Source organism: Protopterus annectens, chromosome 3.part1, assembly GCF_019279795.1.
Source record: "Protopterus annectens isolate FY-2018-M chromosome 3.part1, PAN1.0, whole genome shotgun sequence".
Taxonomy (NCBI): domain Eukaryota; kingdom Metazoa; phylum Chordata; order Ceratodontiformes; family Protopteridae; genus Protopterus; species Protopterus annectens.
The window spans coordinates 488,302,453-488,322,796 of NC_056732.1; the positions used below are offsets into that span (position 1 = coordinate 488,302,453).

The 20,344-nt window shown below is 38.1% G+C and overlaps 1 protein-coding gene across 1 annotated transcript in view; it reads left to right on the forward strand.

The window, feature by feature from the left end:
- LOC122798185 (tumor necrosis factor receptor superfamily member 11B-like) overlaps nucleotides 1–20,344 on the forward strand; it is an 81,245-nt gene that overhangs the window by 53,295 nt on the left and 7,606 nt on the right. The window contains exon 3 of the mRNA XM_044066928.1: nucleotides 10,556–10,738. Within this exon, the coding sequence (XP_043922863.1) occupies nucleotides 10,556–10,738 (183 nt within the window). The remainder of the gene's footprint in view (nucleotides 1–10,555; nucleotides 10,739–20,344) is intronic.

Below are 20,344 nucleotides of genomic sequence, written 5' to 3' on the forward strand. Positions count from 1 at the left end.
GACAATCTGAAGATGATTTGGAACAGACTGGAAAAAGGCAAAAGGAAATGAGTGTCCTGTAAAGATGTGGATGAATTGTGTGAGAGAACCTGAGACGGGCATGAGTATCAAGAGTGGCACTGAATAGAGAGAGATGGCGACAGTTGACATGACAACCCAACCCCGTGTAGAAAATGGGGGAAAAGTAGGTTGATAATTCAGATGATGGCATAACCAGTCAAGTTATGATTTTGTCTTCAATTCAAACGTCACAGTTTTTGATAAATGCTTGTGCTTGGTGGGTTGACAAGCATACGATATACCAGAGATGCATGTACTGCCCTTGTGAGGACGAAATAAATAAGGATACAGCTAGGAAGGGATGTGCCTAAGGGGCATCTCAAAATTTAACACTCTTGTATTAAGAATAAACCCTATGTGTATGTACAGTGGTTATAAAAAGTTTACACACCCCTGTTAAGATGCCAGGTTTTTGTGATATAAAAAAAAACACAATAAATAATTTCAAAACGTTTCCCATCTTTAATGTAACCTATAACCTGTACAATTCAATTGAAAAGCAAACAAATCTGTTTGTTAAAGCACCTTTTGATTTAATTATAGCATTAATTCTTCTTGGGTACACACCTGCCATCAATTAGAGACTCAGATTAACCCCAAATAAAGTTCAGCTGTCCTAGAAGGATTTTCCTTACATTTACTCAGTTGCCTGCTACAGCAAAAGCCATGGTTCGCAGAGAGCTTACAAAGCATCAAATGGATCTCATTGTTGAAATGCATCAGTCAGGAGTAGGGTACAAAAAAAATTCCACAGCATTATGAACAAAGCGAAAACAGTCATCAAAAAGTGGAGAAAATATGGGACAACAGTGACATTACAAAGAACTGGACGTCCCTCGAAAACAGATGGATAGACAAGACAAAAATTGGTCAGGTAGGCTGCCAAGAGACCTACCTGAAGGAGCTGCAGGAATTTCTGGCAAGTACTGGTTGTGTACTACATGTGGCAACAATCTCCCTTATTCTCCTTATGTCAGGACTATGAGGTAGGTTTGCAAGACAGAAGCCTTTTCTCACACTGAAAAACATCCAGGCTCTGCTAAAATTTGCAAAACAATACATAAAGTCTCCCAAAAGCATGTGGGGAAAATGTGTTATGGTCTGAGACCAAGGCTGAACTTTTGGCCACAATTCCAAAAGGTAAGTGTGGTGCAAAAATAACACTTCGCATCACCAAAAGAACACCATCCTCATGGTGAAGCATGGTGGTGGCAGTATCATGCTTTGGGGTTGCTTTTCTTCAGTTGGAACTGGGGCTTTAGTGAAGGTGGAGGGAAATTATGACCTGAATCTAATAGAAAATCTGTGGGTTGACCTGAAAGGGCTGTGCTCGAGATGCCCCCGCAATTTGACAGATTTGGAGCACTTTTCCAAGGAAGAGTGGGCAAATATTGCCAAGTCAAGATGTACCATGCTGATAGACTTCTACCTAAGAAGACTGAAGACTGAATGTTGTAATTAAATCAAAAGGTGCTTCAACAAAGTATTAGTTTAAGGGTGTGCACACTTATGCAACCAGCTTATTGTGCATTTTTTTATGTTTTGAATTTGATTTGTTTTTCAGTTGAATTGTACCGGTTATAGGTCACATTAAAGGTTGGAAAAATTTTGAAATGATTTATTGTGGTCTCATTTTTTTGTATCACAAAAACCTGGCATTTTAACAGGGGTGTGTACACTTTTTATATCCACTGTACATATAGTTACACATGAGAAATGCCTTTCTGTCATAACCATTGTCACGTTTGAGAGATAGATGTCCAAAAGTCCACCATAAGAGTGGAGCAAGGAGAAGTTACCCATGTTTAAGAAAAATAAAACTGTCACACAGACAAACCATTCAGCAAAAACTGCAAAAAAACCCCAACAAAGCTAGAGTCTTAAAATCAAGCCGGATGCTTTCATTTGGATGTTGTTTGGTTCCCTTTGGTTTGGATGTTATTTAAGTACAATAGTTTGTCTGTGTGACCTTTTACTGTTTGGTTTGAAAGTATAGACAATTAATCTGCTTATGCTGTACTGGCAAGGTCAGAAATAAACCTGGCAAGTCTACAGTTGAATTTGGTTTTATTGGAGTGCATGTACCATAGAGAATTGAAAAGTAATAAGTAAAGTCATGGGCATTTAGAAGCCATGTAACTCAAACATTGGTATGGATTTAAGGGGTCAATTGCATATATCCCATGGACTTCCACTACAGGTGGATCAAAGTATTTAGTTAAAACTCTAGCTTGGCTGGGCCTTCTAGTTTGTCTGTGTGACATTTTATTGTTTAGTGTAGAAGTCATTAGGGATATTTTGCAGACATCCTAATGTTTATGGATATTGAGCTTGATCTTTAGCTTTAGGTTTCTAAAATATAGCCTAGCAATCTATTTATGCTGTACTGACAGGGTCAGAAAAATGGAATGAGATGTGTACAGCTAGTGGACTCTGGCTTTAGTATCCTAAATGTACCCATGATGATTTAAAAAGTAAAAAAGAAAAAAAGGGGGGGCTTTCAGAAACCATGCAACTGCAAGACCAGTACGTCCTTAAGAGACCATTTGCATATATCTCATGGGCCTGCATTACAGGAGGTCTAAGGTATCACACAGTGAAGACTCTAGCTTGGTTGAGTCTTCCTTGCAGCTTTGACTACATGTTTAAGAAGGTGGACAGGAAAGTGTGTTACAAATATAGAACATCACACTCTCCAGCCTCCCTGGTAAAGCCTTTAACAGGGTGATGGAAAATAATTTTCATTTGATAACTGAACCTCTCTACCAGGATAGATAAGTGTTCCATCCTGGAATGGATGATTGAGGTCAGTTCTTTGTCCTTGCACTGATATCAGAATGGTGGTGCAAGCCTGCCAGTAAATTGTTTATAAATGTTGTTTACTGGGAGAAAACATGCCTCCTGGAATGCCTTATGGAAGGTGCTGTAACTGTATGGAGTCCCAGGGCTACTGTGTTTCTGCCAGTTGGTCCCTTTAATTGCAAGATTTGGGTCTGAAGTCTTGGCATTATTTTGTATGCATTCAGAGTGGGCATAGAACTCAGTAAATGATATCCCTTGTAACCACTTCAGGTCATTTTTTTAACATGCTATTATTGTGCAGCCTAGGAATGGAAAACAACAAGTCTGAAGGTGTGAGATTTGCAGTACATTTATTGTTTGCCATATCCTCTTGACTTCAGGCGCGTATGATTTCCTGCAAAATGAAAATTCAGTAATTGGGATGAAAACCACATCTGAAAATTAGAGGACATGGATCTATTCTATGAAAGAATGGCTTTCTGTTTGGAGCTGAGGAGGTAGTAACTACTTTAACAAGAATCATTCGATAAGCTTGATGTCTTAGGACTTTGTTCAAGAGTGATTTGGGGGGGGGGGGTTGTGAGCCTGACCAGGAGATAGGTGCAACAGTGGCAATGCTGCAGGCAATGTACTAGACTAAGCTGGTGAAATCTGCACTTAATTATAGGATGATGATGTCTGTTGGCCATTCAGTTTCTTTCCTTTCCTTCACTTATAATCACAAGCTGTGGGCAGTGACAGGAAGGATGGGATCTCCGATACAGTTGACAGAAATGAGACTCCTTTAAAGGGTTGTTGAATTCACTCTGTGGTAGGAGTGTGGAGCTGACATTCAGGGAGGCTCTGAGTATATCCCACAGTTCTTTCAGGTTCAGAGGACCAATTAAAGTGGAACAGTCACCTTATTATAGTGCACCCTGAGGGCACCTATCAATTTTATCACATGCAGACACTCAGTATTGGTCCCATTCAGTCCAGTGAGGGGGTTGCGAGGGTCAGTGTTGGTCCCATTCAGTCTAATGAGGAGGTTGTGAGGTAGAATGCAGAAGTAGTCCTTTTCTTGACTGGACAGACTGCATAAATGTCAGAAGAGATGGATTATTTGGTTTCAGTGAATAGCAAACTGCAGTTCAGCAAAATGACATCATCTACATAAATAACCCTGACTGGAAGGTGTAAGCAGCATAGAAAGATGGATGAATGTAAAAAGTTATGTAAACGTGCATATTGCCTTATCATATAATGAACTATTTAAGGTTTGCAATGAGCTTCTTTTTGTACAGTTTTCAGTAAAATTTCTAAAATCAAGAAATATAAATACACTGAAATACTTAATAAATTATGCAATAAATGGAGATTTAGTACAATAAAGTATGCTTTGCCTTTTATTGAGAAAGTAACACTAGCTAGCCTTGTAATGCACACGCCTTATGCACTGGGACTCATACAGTCACACACATATGTACATGTACGTGTGTGTATGTATATATGTATATATATGTATGTGTGTGTGTGTGTGTGTGTGTGTGTGTGTGTGTGTGTGTGTGTGTGTGTGTGTATGTATATATATATATATATATATATATATATATATATATGTATATATATGTATATATATGTATATATATGTATATATATATATATATATATATATATATGTGTATATGTATATTTTTATATATATATATATATATATATATATATATATATATATATATATATGTATGTATGCATACACACAAATACAGACACACTCATGCAGCATACATATATGTGTATAATGTTTCAGGAATCGCAGGAGGAAGTGTGCCACGCAGCTAACATGAGCATGCACCCACACACAGACATCACATATGTGCATTACCTTTTTCAAGAACAGCATGAGGAAATGTCCCATGAAAGAGACAAGTTTCAAAGGTGCTACTTTTATTATTTTCAGCAACAGAGTCCTCCTTTTCCTTTCTTGAAATAATAAGGTACCAGGGATGCATATTCTAATGCACCCACTTTGGAATTAAATATTGCACCTTGGCTCATTTTTTTATAAACCAACTTAATTTTTTCGGGTCTATATTAAGTCAGCGAACACTTAAAAAAGCGAGCGCTGATTTATCAACCCCATGTAGGCGAAAGCTCACAATCCCGAGCACTTATAACAGCAAATTTTTTTTTTTTTTTTTTTTTTTATTTTCTTCCCCCAGGGGAAAAAAATCGCTGTTCCAAAAAAGAAAAGAAAAAAAAAAACTTGAAAATATTACATAAAGTGGGGGGCCTTGCCCCCCCCCCACTTAAATAAACAAACTCTGAGATCGCACTACAGTGATGAAAACGGCAAAATAATGAAGGTGGCCAAGTGATTTCTTTCCCAGGGAAAGAATTCGCTTGTGTGCAGTTTCAGTATTTTGCCATTTCGTGCTTTCAAGTTCGATCAAGACACATTTGAAAGAATGCGTCTTCGATCGTATAATAGGGAACTAATTTTTTCTATCTACCCCTCTGCCTTTTTTCAATTTCACCAAATGTTTTGGGTTTCTAATACTGTGACAGGAATGGGCCCCATACCTAAGTCAGGATATGATTATAGTTAATGAAATTAGTGCCTGTTTAACTTATATCCTTTGTTGACCAGGTTAACCCCACTAGGCAAGTGGCGTGTTTCCAAGGAAAATCATAGAAATTATTTATACAAGTAGGAGACATTTGTACAGGGCACTTCCTCTTCTCCTTTCAGTAGGTACTGTGGGATCTAACTTCCTGTACTCCTTTCACTAGGTACTGTGGGATCTTTTACTTCCACCTGAGCTACTGTCAACTTAAGTAGATGGGATCTCGGTTTAATGTCTCCTCTGAAGGACAACATACTCAAGAGTGCAACACCCACTTATCCTTGTTCTGCAGTGTCAGTTATCCATCTACCTAGTGTGGGAATGGAACTTGCAGCCTGTTGTACCACTGAGAATGAGAGTGATACTACAATGATCATACTTCATTTGCTCTAAAGGCACCCACAATCTACCCAGGACTGCCTCCTTCTGCAGTTCATATAAGGTTACATGTATTGGTAGCATATTTACTTACAATTGTAAATTAATTTTTATTAGCCCTGTTACTTTTACTGCTATTGAAACTATATGGATATTTTTCGTCCACATTGCTCTTCTGCTTGCAGATGCTGGTATTTTATGACTTTGTGTCTCTTAGTACATAAAGACACTATAATCACTGGTGTAGCAATTTCAGTGATGAACACACCTCATTTTTTCTTGGACTACTATACCAGTTTTTCTTGTGTCTGTTTTTTGAACTGTTGATACTGGTGACCCCATGTGATACAAACTTCATTATTTTCAATAGTGATTTGCAGTTGATGTTGATGTTTCCAATACCTCTCAGCTGTTTGTGTATTGCAGTGTTTTCACAATCCCCAATGCAATAGTACCAAATTCTGAGCCTTGAGTACATCACACTCAGCAATGAGACGTGCAGATGTTTCCAGTTCCATTTTACAGAACGTGCATTTGTTTCTCCCAGTTTTTTCTATAGACTATGTAAACCAATGTGTATGTAGCCCACTAGCTTGAGCTGACATTATTAGCCTTCCATCTTTTAATTTACCTCTCTTTAGCCATTTCTGGATCAAATCTTGATTAATATTTAGTTCTAAAAGTTCTCTGTACTTGGTACTATATTTATGGACTTTTCAATTCCCTTTCCTTTTCTGGTTCTTTTCTTTATATTCTTTTGTTTGGCACTTTTAGTTGCTGCCTGTTTTTTTGTCTACTTCTGGTTTGATTTCCATTCCCAGTCTATTCCACAGTGCTTCTGCTAATGTAAAAAAAGATGGCGTCTTAGACTTCTCTTCATGCTTTAGAACTTTTACTATGTTCGGATCTGATGAGGTCAGCAAATATGCATGCAATCCCACAATCGCAGATCTATAGATGTAGTTATTTCAAGGTGCCCCATACCTGCTTCAGAGCATAAGAAGCATAATCTTAATATGCACCGGTTTTATATATCATTTGATAAGCATGAACCATTGTCTACTGATCCAGTGTTAGGGCCAGTCAACCACACCAAAGCCATAACTTAGTACATGAGGAGCAAATTGATTTTATAGTTTGAAGCCTGCTGAAGGATTCTTCACTGAGTTTTGTTCTCATTTGTTAATATTTTATTGGAGACCCTTCATCTATTTCCATGTATTTATACACCCCCTTCTACTCAAGTTTCATATCAAATTCCTTTTTTTTGGTGCTGCATCTTTCCTTTGTAAGTGTTACTTTAGCACATTTATCAAGACCAAAGGACATTCTTATGTAATCTGAGAGTCATAACCATATGTAGTTCAGAAGTAAATACTAAGCTATCAGTTTGCCAACAATGACGAGCCTAGCCAATAATCACAGGTACGAATCAAACCCTGTACCTTGTATGTCTTAAGTGAAGACCTTAACCATTATGCTAACCCTTTCAGATACGCATCTTATGGACTATACTGTTTTAAATCGTGCACAAAAAGATATGGTCTTTGAACAAGGTTGGGTTCTTTGAGTTAAGTTGTAACCATAGCCAGATCTATTAAGCAAACAGCTTAATGGATTAAAGGCAAAACAGAACAGCAGCAACAAAGAATCACCCTGGGATATCCCCTTTTATCTTTTATGCCCAGGATAACGATTATCTTTTTTCATGGCTTAGCTGTAAATTGGCTTACCACCGTTTCGTAGTCACTGCAGTATGAATTATCAATGTAGGCTGTGTCTCTTACATCTGAAAGCATTCCATTATCCACTAATGAAGGATGCTGTTCAGTACCTTTTTGTAATCTATACATGTCAAACTTGTATTCCTTCCCCTTTTACAGCTATGTTATGACTTTAACAATGGATGATTCTCTGTTCCATATGATTTTCCTTTATTACCCTCTTGTTCTGTAGCCATGACTGTTTTTTCTAGATTGCTGTCAACTCTTTCTGCAGCCCTTCCAGTATATAATGCATATATTGCTGGAAGGCAAGTTACTGGTCCACAGTTCTTAGTGGGGCTTGCAAGTTCACAATAGTATCATTTTTCTGTTAAGCAATTTGGTGTGATGTATCAGTATTTTTTGCTCAAGGCTAAATCTTTGTGTAAATGTGTTAACATGTTTAACCAGATGCTAGGCACTGCATTTGAGCCTTGGGTTTTCCATTTTGCAGCATTTCTTAATTTTGTTTTGATTTATTTGGCTGTCACTTAATCCATTTTCACGAGGCGATCTCTGCTTAACATACAGGGCCATGTCAAACCCAGAGCTGTTGGACATGCTACACTTTAAGAAATCCAAATCCCTCAGAGCCACACGCTCCAGGGATCTAGATCTTGTCATCACAATAAACAAAACTTGCTGGAGGGATAGGTTCCTGGCCCAGAGACTCCCCAGACTCTGGGAATAGACTGCCCATACATGTCAAGCAGAGCGCCTCTTTGGCCCTCTTCAAAAGGAACCTTGATTGGATGGGAGAAAGGAAATTCACCCCGGCGATCACGTAAGTCGCCCTGCTAGACAGGAGTCCAGGGAAGTAAATGGTGTGGGAAGAAATAGCCAGGGAATTGTTATAGCTAGGCTTATATAGGCCCTAGGGCTGATAGTCTAGTACCAACCTATGTCTGTGTCTTAAAGCTCATTACTGTTTCTTTTAATTCTTGTATTCATTAAGCATCGTTGTTCTGAACAACACGGTCTTCATAAATACTTATCTAAAATGTACCCATTTCTACTTTTTTGGTTGTCTGTTTCTTTTGCTTTGTTTCCCAATTCTCTATAAAAATTTCTGTCAACAATGAACTGTTAATTTTGTACTTTCCCTTTATGTTTATCTGTATAATCCCTAAGTATTTTCTATTTGTGTTAATATTTTTAGTCTCTTATTAAAATACTGTATGATAAATCCTGGTCTGTTTTAATACCGTGCGTTGCTTTTATCACATCTATCTTTCTAAGAATTTTTGATTCTTTTTTTCCCTTTTCTGTATTTTTCTGTGAGTGATACTACTTGTCTTAGTTGCTTTGTAGTTTTTTCTATTAATATATGTGTGTTTACATGTATATCTGTGTGTGTGTACATGTATATCTGTGTGTGTGTGTGTACATGTATATCTGTGTGTGTATGTGTGTGTGGGTGTGTGTGTGGGTGTGATATATATATATATACACACACACATACATGTATATATTTATTTATGGGTCTACTTTGCTTTATCGAATTAACACAACACTGAAACGCAAATAATCCAGACAAGAACATCGAAAGTTTACAAGAACGAAAGTGTACATCAAAATTTACAAGATCAAACTGTACAGTTAAGTATCGGGTAATTCTGCACTTTTCCTCACTGTAGTGCACTCTTTCATTATATGCTCTACGACTGTGTTAGTTCTTTAAATAGTCTCCCTCTCTCTGGCCTCTGCATCTATTTGCCAGGTGTGTGATACGTAACATCTGTGATAGTGGTATGCTGCTACATAGCATGTAGTGATGCAGGAAGAGTGTTTAATTAATGAAATAACTAACACAGTTGTGTGTGTGTGTGTGTGTGTATATATATATATATATATATATATATATATATATATACACACATACACACACACCTACCTTTTTTTACATTTTTGCAAGGTGTAAGCCCCCCTACACCCATCATGTGGGAGGCTGTGCCCCTCGCACCCCTGCAAATTATTTATACGAACTTTGAGATCGCACTACAGTAAGGAAAATGGTAAATTTCCTGATCCTCACGGTACCACTATCTCCATTCACAGTTCTACCTTGTATGTTTTTTTTTTCTCAAATATGTTATTTTTTTAAATGTCAAAGACCAACTATATGTACAAAAACAAATTTAATAAACTATATACAATGTGTGTGTGTGTATATATAATATATATATATATATATATATATATATAATATATATATATATTATATATATATATATATATATATATATAGTATATATATATATATATATGTGTGTGTGTGTGTATGTGTGTGTATGTATGTATCATTCAGTATTTCTCCAGTAAAGATTTCAGTTTCTCCCAAACAATTAGCTTGTATCAGATTTTTTTGTTCTCAGTTTTATAGTGGAAATGTCTTTATCACATACTAGTTTGGCTAAATGAACAGATTCACTTCTAAATGTGAGAGTATGTTCCAATTTCCAATTTTTCATTACCACTTTCCTTGCTATTGCTAGTATTGTCCATAGCATATGCATTTAATTTCTGGATATAATTTCCAGAACTGGCACATCTTTAGTTTTTGATGTGTACTTTTGTTCCTGCAAACTTTTGATGTTCTTGTCTCTATTTGCATTTCAGTATTGTATTAATTCAATAAAGTGAAGTAGACCCATATATAGGTATATACACACATACGCACACATTTCCTACCATATAGCTGTAATCCTTTACCAATGCATTTGATGTTTAGTATTGACCAATATTTGTTTTTACTTGAATAAGATTAAACTTGTATCTCCATTTTGCTTTTCAGCACTTGACCATATGACCATATCATAAAATTAATTAACTAATGCATTACATGTGTTAACTGTGTAGGTTGCATGCTTAAGTTACATATGACAGTTAACAGAAGTGAATTAGTCTAATTAAAATATGTTTACATTTCTTTGTTTTTTGACATAGGTACCCCTCATACCAATACAGTCTGTAAAAAGTGTTCCAAAGGTTTCTTTTCAAGCCAGACATCTTCCATAGAATACTGCAAAAGGCATACAGACTGTGAATCTTTGGGTCACAAGCTCAGCATTAATGGTACTTCTTGGCATGACAATATATGCTTCCCTCTTCAAAATACTAACCTCAAAGGTAGGCATAATGCAACATACAAATCCTGAAATAAGGTTATCAAAGTCAGTACAAACTTAATAAGTGATCCTGGTCACATAACTACAAATGCATCCTAGGTACTAATGTTGCCTAGAGTCAGACTGGAAATGTGTGAATCAGTTTAATAAATTCAGCAGCTTGCTCTACCATCTTATAAATGAAGTATTACTTTTTCAGAGGGACTTGTTTGTTTCTTTCCTTCCAGAGCACCCTCTACAAAATAATTGTACACTTGCATGTTGGTGATTAGATGCTAGAGAGAATACACTGACTAAATATTTATTAATTTAATTATTGATTTTTTTGTAATATGCTAACTGGTGTAGAGCTTCATAAATATGTACATATTTATAAAAGAAGTCACAGTATGATGCAGTTTTTCAGCAATGGTGTATTTGTCATGAGAATGAACTCGCTCCAAAGAGGTTATTCACTGAACATCTGAGGGTCTGAGATAATGAAGTCGGTTTAGATGCCTGAGTAGCATCTCCCCCTTGCATGGAGGGTACACAGGAAACTATAGAGGGTAGGAAAAGTGTTCATCTTGCAGGTGTGAAAGTTTCCTAGACAATAATCTTTATCATCAAAGTTGGAGGGGAGGAAGTGTAGGAACGCTAGAAAATGTTGGGGGTGTGGACTACAGAGTATTGAGAATTTGTAATTATGATAAAGGGGGTTGTACTGGTGTGAAGGAATATATCAGAAAGAAAGTGAAACTTTAATGGAAGCTGTGCTTTTTGCAAGTCAGTAATGGTAGTTGAGAGTGGTCTGTTGGCAAACAATAAGGATGAATTAGCATGTAAGCCAAGGTATTTAAAAGTTGAGGTTATAAAGCAGTAAATGTTGGTTGGACCAGAGCTGCTTGTGGAAGGTAAGAGCATCTAGTTATTTTCTAAACTAATAAAGGTAGGATTCAGGGGTGGGGAGGAGAGGAGTCTCTATGGGGTAATATAGATAGTTTATGTATGTATGTGTTAACTCGGTAGACAATTTAATCAACATATTGTTTTAAACCTCGATGTCATTGCACAAGAATATACAATACAGGTTGTCATACAGTACTTATATTTCATAAGAAATCAAATAACCACATCACAGTTCAAAGAAATGCAGTATACATTACATTAAAAATTGCTAATTCATAGAGAACAAAATTGTGACCTACACAATATTATATGTGATACTCAACCAGAAAGGACATACTTGGATATATGCATTGTATAATAGATTTTAGCAGAGCAAATGTGGGGGTGAACTAAGCAAACCGTCAGTTCCCTGCAAACAAGGAGGCAGTTTGGCGGGTGTAGGAACAGTAAAGAAGCAACTATGAGATAAAAGTACTGTTCTTGTAGTTTAATAGTATGAGAGGGTAATGTGTAGAAGGAAGAGGGAGATGGAGACAGAAATAACATTTCTATGCATAAATATGTATATTAGCTTTCACTTAATTAATCTTAGAGATTTTTAGAGTGGAAAGTTATATATGTTGGTAACAGTGCATACCAATGATCTGTATTATAGGAGCATTTGTAAGGCTGTTTGAGGTGATCCAGGAGTTTTCTTCAAAATTATTTATAATCCGTAGTTTGCCTAGTCATGGGGGATGTGGATCTAGTTGGCTAGAACTATTTTGTAGTGAATGGAGTGCCGTAATTATACTCCAAAAGTAGATAAATAACTTCCTTCAGCATTAACCACTCATAGAAGGGTGTTTAATAATTGTTAAGCACTCCTTACACACTGCTTCGTAACTGGCACTAAAAGCTAACAATGCTGGTCAGTGAACAGCAGTAGCAGGGCATGAAACAGTCTGTTTCAACTCCCATTTCTGCTCACTGTCTCCTGTGTTACAGCCAGTATTTTGAATCCGTTGTTTCCCTTAGAAAGGGAATATGTAAGGACATCAACCACTTCCCACTGCATTACCAGCTTTAAAATCTGCACAACACGTCACATTTTTTTTATCTTGCCTTTATGAAACTAGTGGAGCAGATAAATCTCCATGCATTATAAAGAATTATGATCAGATCCCTGATCGTAATATAGTATTATATGTTCTTTACATGGATGCAAAGATTCACTTGTCAAGCTTCATTCTTGAGGTGAATTTCTTACCGTCCATGTCACAAATGTATAATATACTTATTACAATCAGAGACCCAGTCATAATCCTCAATATTGAAACTTTCTCTGACTACACAATTGTAAGGGGGGAGGGGACCTGACTAGTGAAGGGATGTCATTATCTAGACTGTGGACATACCTCTCAGCTGTCCAGATTTTTATAGAATGTTTAGCTTTTTGCCTCATGTTTTTGCTCTGTTTCTCCAAAAATCTGTTGTCTGGCAAATCAGAGAGTTGAAGTCATTAAATAATAACAAGCATTTAAGTTTCAGACTTCATAGCCTTCAGAAAAATGCAAGTGAATGCCAAACTTGTTATTCTATCAACTTCTCCAAGTTTATAAGAGCAGTATTTAAAATCTGTCCATTATTTTGGGCCTTTATTGCCCCATTATTTTGGCTTTCCCCAGATTTCTTGCACTAAAAGGTTGAAAGGTGTGCTTGGAGAGTGTATGTTAATAATTTGATTTGATAAGAATTCAGAGTGGGACAGAATGGTTTTATGCAGCATTTTGTAGGTTAGACTGGGTAACAGTAAAGATGCTTTGACTTTTATAATCAGTCGTTTATTGTACTGAAGTGTAAGACAATAGTGTTCAAACCATGGTTATAAGGTAATTAATCTGTAGATAGCATTAATGCATTCTGTAGTAAGTCACTAGTGAAGGAGTGTGTAGGGCACATTCAGGATTAGGTAGAAGAACATTTTTTGCTATTGATTTTCTGGCTTGTGTAGAGATGGAATAGGTGGCTTTTAGTTGGATTATTATCTGTTTAACTGCACTTTATGTAAGTAACCCGAATCAGAGGGTGAGGACAAGTGTTAGCCCCTGGTATTTATATTGCTGAATATTCTTTATCAAAGTGTTTGTGGAAGTTGTAATGGGATCTATAGATACTTTTTTTTTTTTTTTTTTTTTTTTTGTGCTTCCAAATGTCATAATGGTAGCTTTACTGTAATTTATGATCAGAAGTTTTTTTGTTGGCTACTGAGCATGAGTAAGTAATGTTACAGGGCTTTTTGAAGAGACTGAGAGGATAGCCCAGTTCTGTGTAAATAATGTTCATCAGCATGGAAGGTAATGTTGTTAGCAGGTCTGAGTGTGTGGATGTTGTTTATGAAGAAGGAGAGTAAGAGTGTGCCTTGTGCAGATCCATAGAGTACACCTGCTGTGAGGTGATGTTCAGTGGAGGTTGTATCCCTTACATTTGTTGAAAAAATCTGTTGTGCAGGTAGTTGGTGATCAGTATGTGATAACAGATGAACTGAAATTAGTCTAGCTTAATTTGCTTTGTAGTGTGTAGTGATGTAAGACCCTGCTGAGATCAACAAAAAGGGCAACAGCTAAGTATCCCCTTTCCACTGCAGTAAGAAACTTATCTGTCACAGTATAAGTAGCTGTTAGCACACTGGATCAGTAGAGGTAAATGGAGTTTTAGCTTCAGTTTATTTCTGGCTGAAAAAAAAGTGTAGCAGCACAAAGTGTTTTACAGATCTGAATGTTTTGCCAGGCAGACATTAATTCACTCTGCTACACTTTTCTTTTCTTTCAGTTATAGTATGATTTGTATAAAAATGTTAAAGCCATTTTATCATCTCACTGCTAGTACATGATACCCGGACCTGGCCACTTTTATGCTTTAGCATCAGACTTGAACTTGCCATCAGTGAGAAGTGCTTAACAAAGCTTTGTTAAGCATCATTTTTACATCAGAAAAGTGCTTAACACTGTCTTTTTCCAAAAATCAGATCATAATTGCAATACTCCTTATACTATATAGTAAAGATAAACTGCCTAACATGAAGCCAATTCATTAGCCTGAAGAACAGTCCATTAATTCCCAGTGTTGAAGGTTGTTGCACAGTTTATATGACTTTATGTGTTAAAATGAAAGTTGAGTGAATTTCTGATTATGTTGGCATTGGAAGCACCACTCATTTCTTCTAAAATCCAAGGCCATGTCAAAATAAGAGGGACTAGCAGCCATGTTAATATTGGTCTGTCTGTCTTTAGGAGTTAGGAGTTATTTCAGTGCAACTAATTCCATCTTGACAAGAAACACCTGGCAGATGTACCTTACCAAATCTTTTTACAGGGGGGTCAAGCCCTTTTGGATCCCAGAATGGGAGTGCTATACCCCCCACACCCACTTAGTTCAAATTCTAATTTCATGACTGAGCTACATTAGTGAAAACTGAAATATTTATTATACTATGAGATAAAGCATTTGCCTTTTGACATAATGCGTCATCGAAACGGGCTACAACATTATCAAGCTCTTACTTGAAAAACAAATTATATTTGTCAGTTAATGTGTTACAAGCTGAGCTTTGACAGTTTGTCAATTGTATAACTTAATAACCTGAACAATCATGAAGTATACATAAAACTTTTCATTTACCCTCCTTGGAGTAACATAACTGGAGGTGTTTAAAATTACTATGGCCTAAGCTTGCCTTAAATTCACCCAGTGTATGACTCTGTTCTTTGCATGGTCTGTGTTTTAAATTTCCTCTTTCAACTGATAGCAGTAAGTTGAAGGAATTGTTCTAGATGCTTAAATGACAATGCTTTTGGATGAACATATATTGGATATTCTGCAGGAAAATGCTCAATAACCTTAAAAATATCAACAATTTCCTGCAGAATGCTAGTCTTTTTAATTGTTTCAGAACTAAGTGACATTAACAGTATTAGATTTATGTTCAGACATGCTGCGAGTCCTGGCACTGGCTGCATTTGCATTTGCAACATACCAAGCCAGAGAAGTCCCTTGTGTAGCTCCATAAGGCTTAAATAGCACAGAGAAAGTAGCATACATGGTCTCCAGATAATTACTTATGCAGTAGGGGTGACATTCTGTAATGGAGTCAGGCTAAGAAAGGTATTTATTGGTGAAACCTCAACAGGTTGCGTAATGACTAAGTCACTGTGACTGTGATCATGTGACCTCATTAGCATGCATTTAAAGCGCTTGTGGTGATGTGCACTTGCACTTGCAAAAGCTTACTTCTAGAACCACAGCTGATAGCCCAGATGCCGGCTATGCAACAAACTGTCTACTGATCTTATATGAGAAATGGGTGCATAAGACAAGCAGAAAGGGGAAAGTGAAAGCAGAGCAGTACACAGAAGGATAAGGGGAAAGGAGGAGTGATACTGTGGTGAGAAAGTAAAGGTACTTTTTGGGACAGATGGTCATTTCTTCATATTTCCAAGAAAGCTAGGAGTGAAGGTAGCAAGCAGGAGTAGGCAGGAAAAAAGGTGCATGGATGGCAGCAGGGACAGTCCAATACAAAAGTGAGGTGCTGACACAAATGAGGTGGGTAACACAAAAGAAAAAAAACAAGTAGTTAGAGGGCATTTGGTGATGGGGAATATTGTAGAATAGACTTGGGAGAGAAGTGTCATACAAGGACAGGGAACAACATGATGGGATGCCAGCTAACTGCCATCCTACACTGTGCTGCAGCCAACCTGAGATCAGCCATCTCTATGACCATCCTCATGGCTGGTCCTTTCACTGTCAGCTCTCTAGTCAGGGCCAGGGAGCTATGTGACTCTGACTGTAACACATGGACATGTTCCAGGCTGTCAGTGTGGATGTTCAGCCTCTGATCCACTAAGGCCATCACAAGGCCTTCCATCTCTAGCAAGGCGTCATACCAGGACCCACCAATGGCACCTCCTAATGAGAAACCTTCACCCCTCCCCCATGGCAGACAAACCATGAAAGTGCACCAGAGGAAGCTCCAGGTTGAGGCTAGCCTGGAGACAGCTGTGAATCCAGCAGATGACAGCAAGACATGTAGACTGTGTGGTGGCTGCTGCACCACATCCATGTCATGGCAGACACTGCATAAAATGTAAATGCAAATGAAACAAAACAAAGTAACAAAGGAAAATTTTAATAAGAAACGAAAGACAGTGAAAAAAGAGAGAGCAACACAAAAGCAAAACCAGTTATTAGCAATTTGTACTATATTACATGGTAGTGGAGTCCCTGGCAGAGTAAAATATTGTTAACTATGTGATGATGCTCCACTGGACCAGTAATCAAAGAGCCTCAGTCCTCACCACTAGCACCAGTGGGGGACATACATTAGGAGGATAACAGGTACACACACAGTATTTCCAGATGCAGCTCTCTGCATCAAGTGCAGTTTCCCTTAAGAGCACACAGAGACGACAGTCAGTCTGGGGCTGGTTTCTGCCTCTTTCTCCAGAACCCCAGTAAGACTCCCCACTGGCACAGCTATATAGTTGAGATCTTAGCTGAGTGGCCAAGCCAAGACCTCCAGCACCCTCTCTGTCCAACCAGTGTTTCGTGTCTCTGCCCAAGTAGCTGATAACACACACTGTTTGAGAATTTATACACACACACACACACACACACACACACACACACACACACACACACACACACACACACACTTGGGGAAGGCTGGTACAGGTTTACTAGCTATGCTCCCAATTGCCCAGACTATAAGGTAGTTACCACCGGACAACTCCTTATCAGCTACTTTAAGGCTCTTAACAAAGGGTGTCCAATCTTACTGTGTAATATTAATATTAATTCAAATGATAGTTTGACCATGAGCAAGGCTGTTAAGAGCACAGTGTCGCCAAATAAGTATGCAAGTACTCTCAAAACTTAAATATCTTTACAAAGATCAACCACAATGAAGATCAGCCACAATGAAAGGTTTAAATATATTTAATAATAATTAATAAAAGAACAGGACACTGCTAAGTATATATTTACAGTGGTTGAAAACCACAGGAAATATTTAAAACAACATCGCAGGATAGTCTCTCAAATAAATAAAGAAAAAATCTAAACTAAGCTTCACTATATACCTGACTGTATCTAAGAGAATTACTATACCCTAGTTAACTTAAAAGCAAGGCAAATGTGGTGAATGGATCTTCTAGTTTTCAGGTCCAAGACAGAATATAGAATGCTGTGTCTGTCTAAGACTTTAATATCTCCGGTATTACTGCTAGGATAGCTTGCAGAATTACATCATATGTTGTAATCTGACTCTATCCCAGGTGAAACCCCCACTGCTGGAAGTTAACAGTATTTAGCAACTACCTGTGAAAATACATAGACTTCAGATATTTGGCAGATGCTGGAAGACATAGGTACATAGGTAGGTACTAGGCTATATGCTAGAGAGCATTTATAAGCCTAGCCAGAGTATGTCGGCTTTCGCTGCCCCATTGATTAATTGACTGATCCTCTGTCAAGCAGAGCCAATGAAGTGATCCCAGGGGTGTATTTTCTGTTGCCCATCCGCTCGTCAAGGTTTCTCTTGAAGAGTGTTAGTGAGGGGCTCAGCCTGATGTAATTTGGAATTTTGTTCCAAAGCATGGGGAGTCTTTGCGACAGGAATCTATCCCTCCATCATGTTCTATTTATTGTTGTGGTGAGGTTTAGCTCACTAGAGTGCATGGCTCGCAGGGACTTGGATTTCTTTAGGTGGAGCATGTCCATCAATTCTGAGTTGGACATGGCTTTGTAAGTCAGGCAGAGATCACCGCTGAGTAAGCGATATGCCACTGAGTACAGCTGGAGATTTTTCAGTCAGGCTGCATAGGACATATGTTTGAGGCCAGTAATCCTCTTGGTGAGGTACTTTTGTTGTCTTTCCAGCTGTTGGAAGTGTCTTGTGAGGTACATCCCAAATGGGTCATTGTACTCTATGATGGGTCTAATGAGTGCCGAGTAGAGGGGCACTATAACCTCTTTATTTCTAGATGTGAACCCTTTAGTAATTAGATGGGCCACATAGAAGGATTTCCTAACTACTTTGGTAATATGATTGTCAAAGGAGAGATTGCTATCTACCTGGGTCTCCAGATCTCTTATTACCTCTTCTGTATTAAGGGGGCTGCCACCTATGTGGTAGTTCGTGGGTGTTTAGTTTTTTTCCAAATGGGATGACTATGCATTTTTTGGCATTTAGCTTGAGGCCATGACTTTGACACCAGGGGTCCATCTCAGTAAGGCCCTTTTGGAGGATGTCCGTGTCAACCGGAGAGTCAATTATGGCTCCCAGTTTGCAGTCATTGGCAAACTTGGTTAGCCATAGTCCTCCTGTGTTTGCCTGTACTTCTGAGAAGTATATGCTGAACAGTACACACTTGTGACTGGTTTAGAGTCGGACCTGGACTCCCGCTGTTCTTACCGTGTGAGTTCTGTCTGTAAGCCAGTTGGCAAACCATCTTGTGACGTAGGAGTTTATGTTCAGGCTGGTAAGTTTTTCTGTAATACCCGAGTGAGGAATGGTGTCAAAAGCCTTGGCGAGGTCAAGGTAGGCTGTGTGAACCACCTTTCTCTCGTCTAAGGCCTTGGTGACTGTCTCATAAGTCAACCAGGTTTAGTAGGCATGATCTGCCCTCAACAAAGCCAAACTGGGATGGGTCAAGTGATTGGAGGTTCCCAATGTTTTTGTTAATGAGTTCTATGATGATGTACTCCATAGCCTTGCAGACCAGGCTAGTCAGGCTTATGGGGCGATAGTTACCAGGGTCACTTGTGGCCCCTCCTTTGTGGAGAGGAATAACAGTTACTGTGCACCATTCTATGGGCACATAGCCTGTGGAGAGGCTGAGGTTGAACAGCGTGTTTAGGTGGGGGTTAGTTCGTTCTGTAGTTCGTGCAAGATGCAGCCTGGGACACCATCTGGTCCCATTGACGCTATGTTTTTGGCTTTTGAAAGGGCTGTTTTCACCTGTGCGTCTTGTGATTTTTGGGACACTGCACTTTTCTGATATTGTTCTGGGCCCTTTTGGAGGTGAGATGGGGTGACGTTTGAACTGAATCTATCTGTCAGGATGTTGGCAATATCCGTAGGTTCAGTCTATTTTGTGCTATTTTGCACCAGTTCAAAAACAATTGTAGTAATTAGTTCACTCCGAAGACAATACAGAAAGCTACTCAGCATGGACATTGCCTGTAGCTGCCATAAAGTAATTTAATTTCAGCTATTTTTGTGAAGTTTTGCTGGACTGAAGGTAGCCTCCTGTATTCCAGTTTCCACTGTTAAAATGTATACATTTAAACAGTTACAATAGTGCATGTACATTTCTGTTCTTTTCCAATAGGGCACACTTTAGTTACATTTTAAGCAGCATTTTACCAAAACCTTTCCCAACAAACACTTCTGTACCAGCAGTTTGATATACACATGACATAAAGTTGTAACACAAGCATCTTATATAAAATCACATTGATATTGACAAATGACATATAATTATTTACAAAATTAGATAACTGTGCTGCTAGTATCCCTCTTTATCACAAACTATACAGTGGCAAAAAAAATAAATAAATACAATTATTAAATAAATACAATTACAGAGACCAGACATAAAAGGTCTTATGGCTGTATGTCTGCAACAAGAAACAAGTGTGGCTCTGTAGGTGACGCAGTCATTTCGCTGCATTTCTG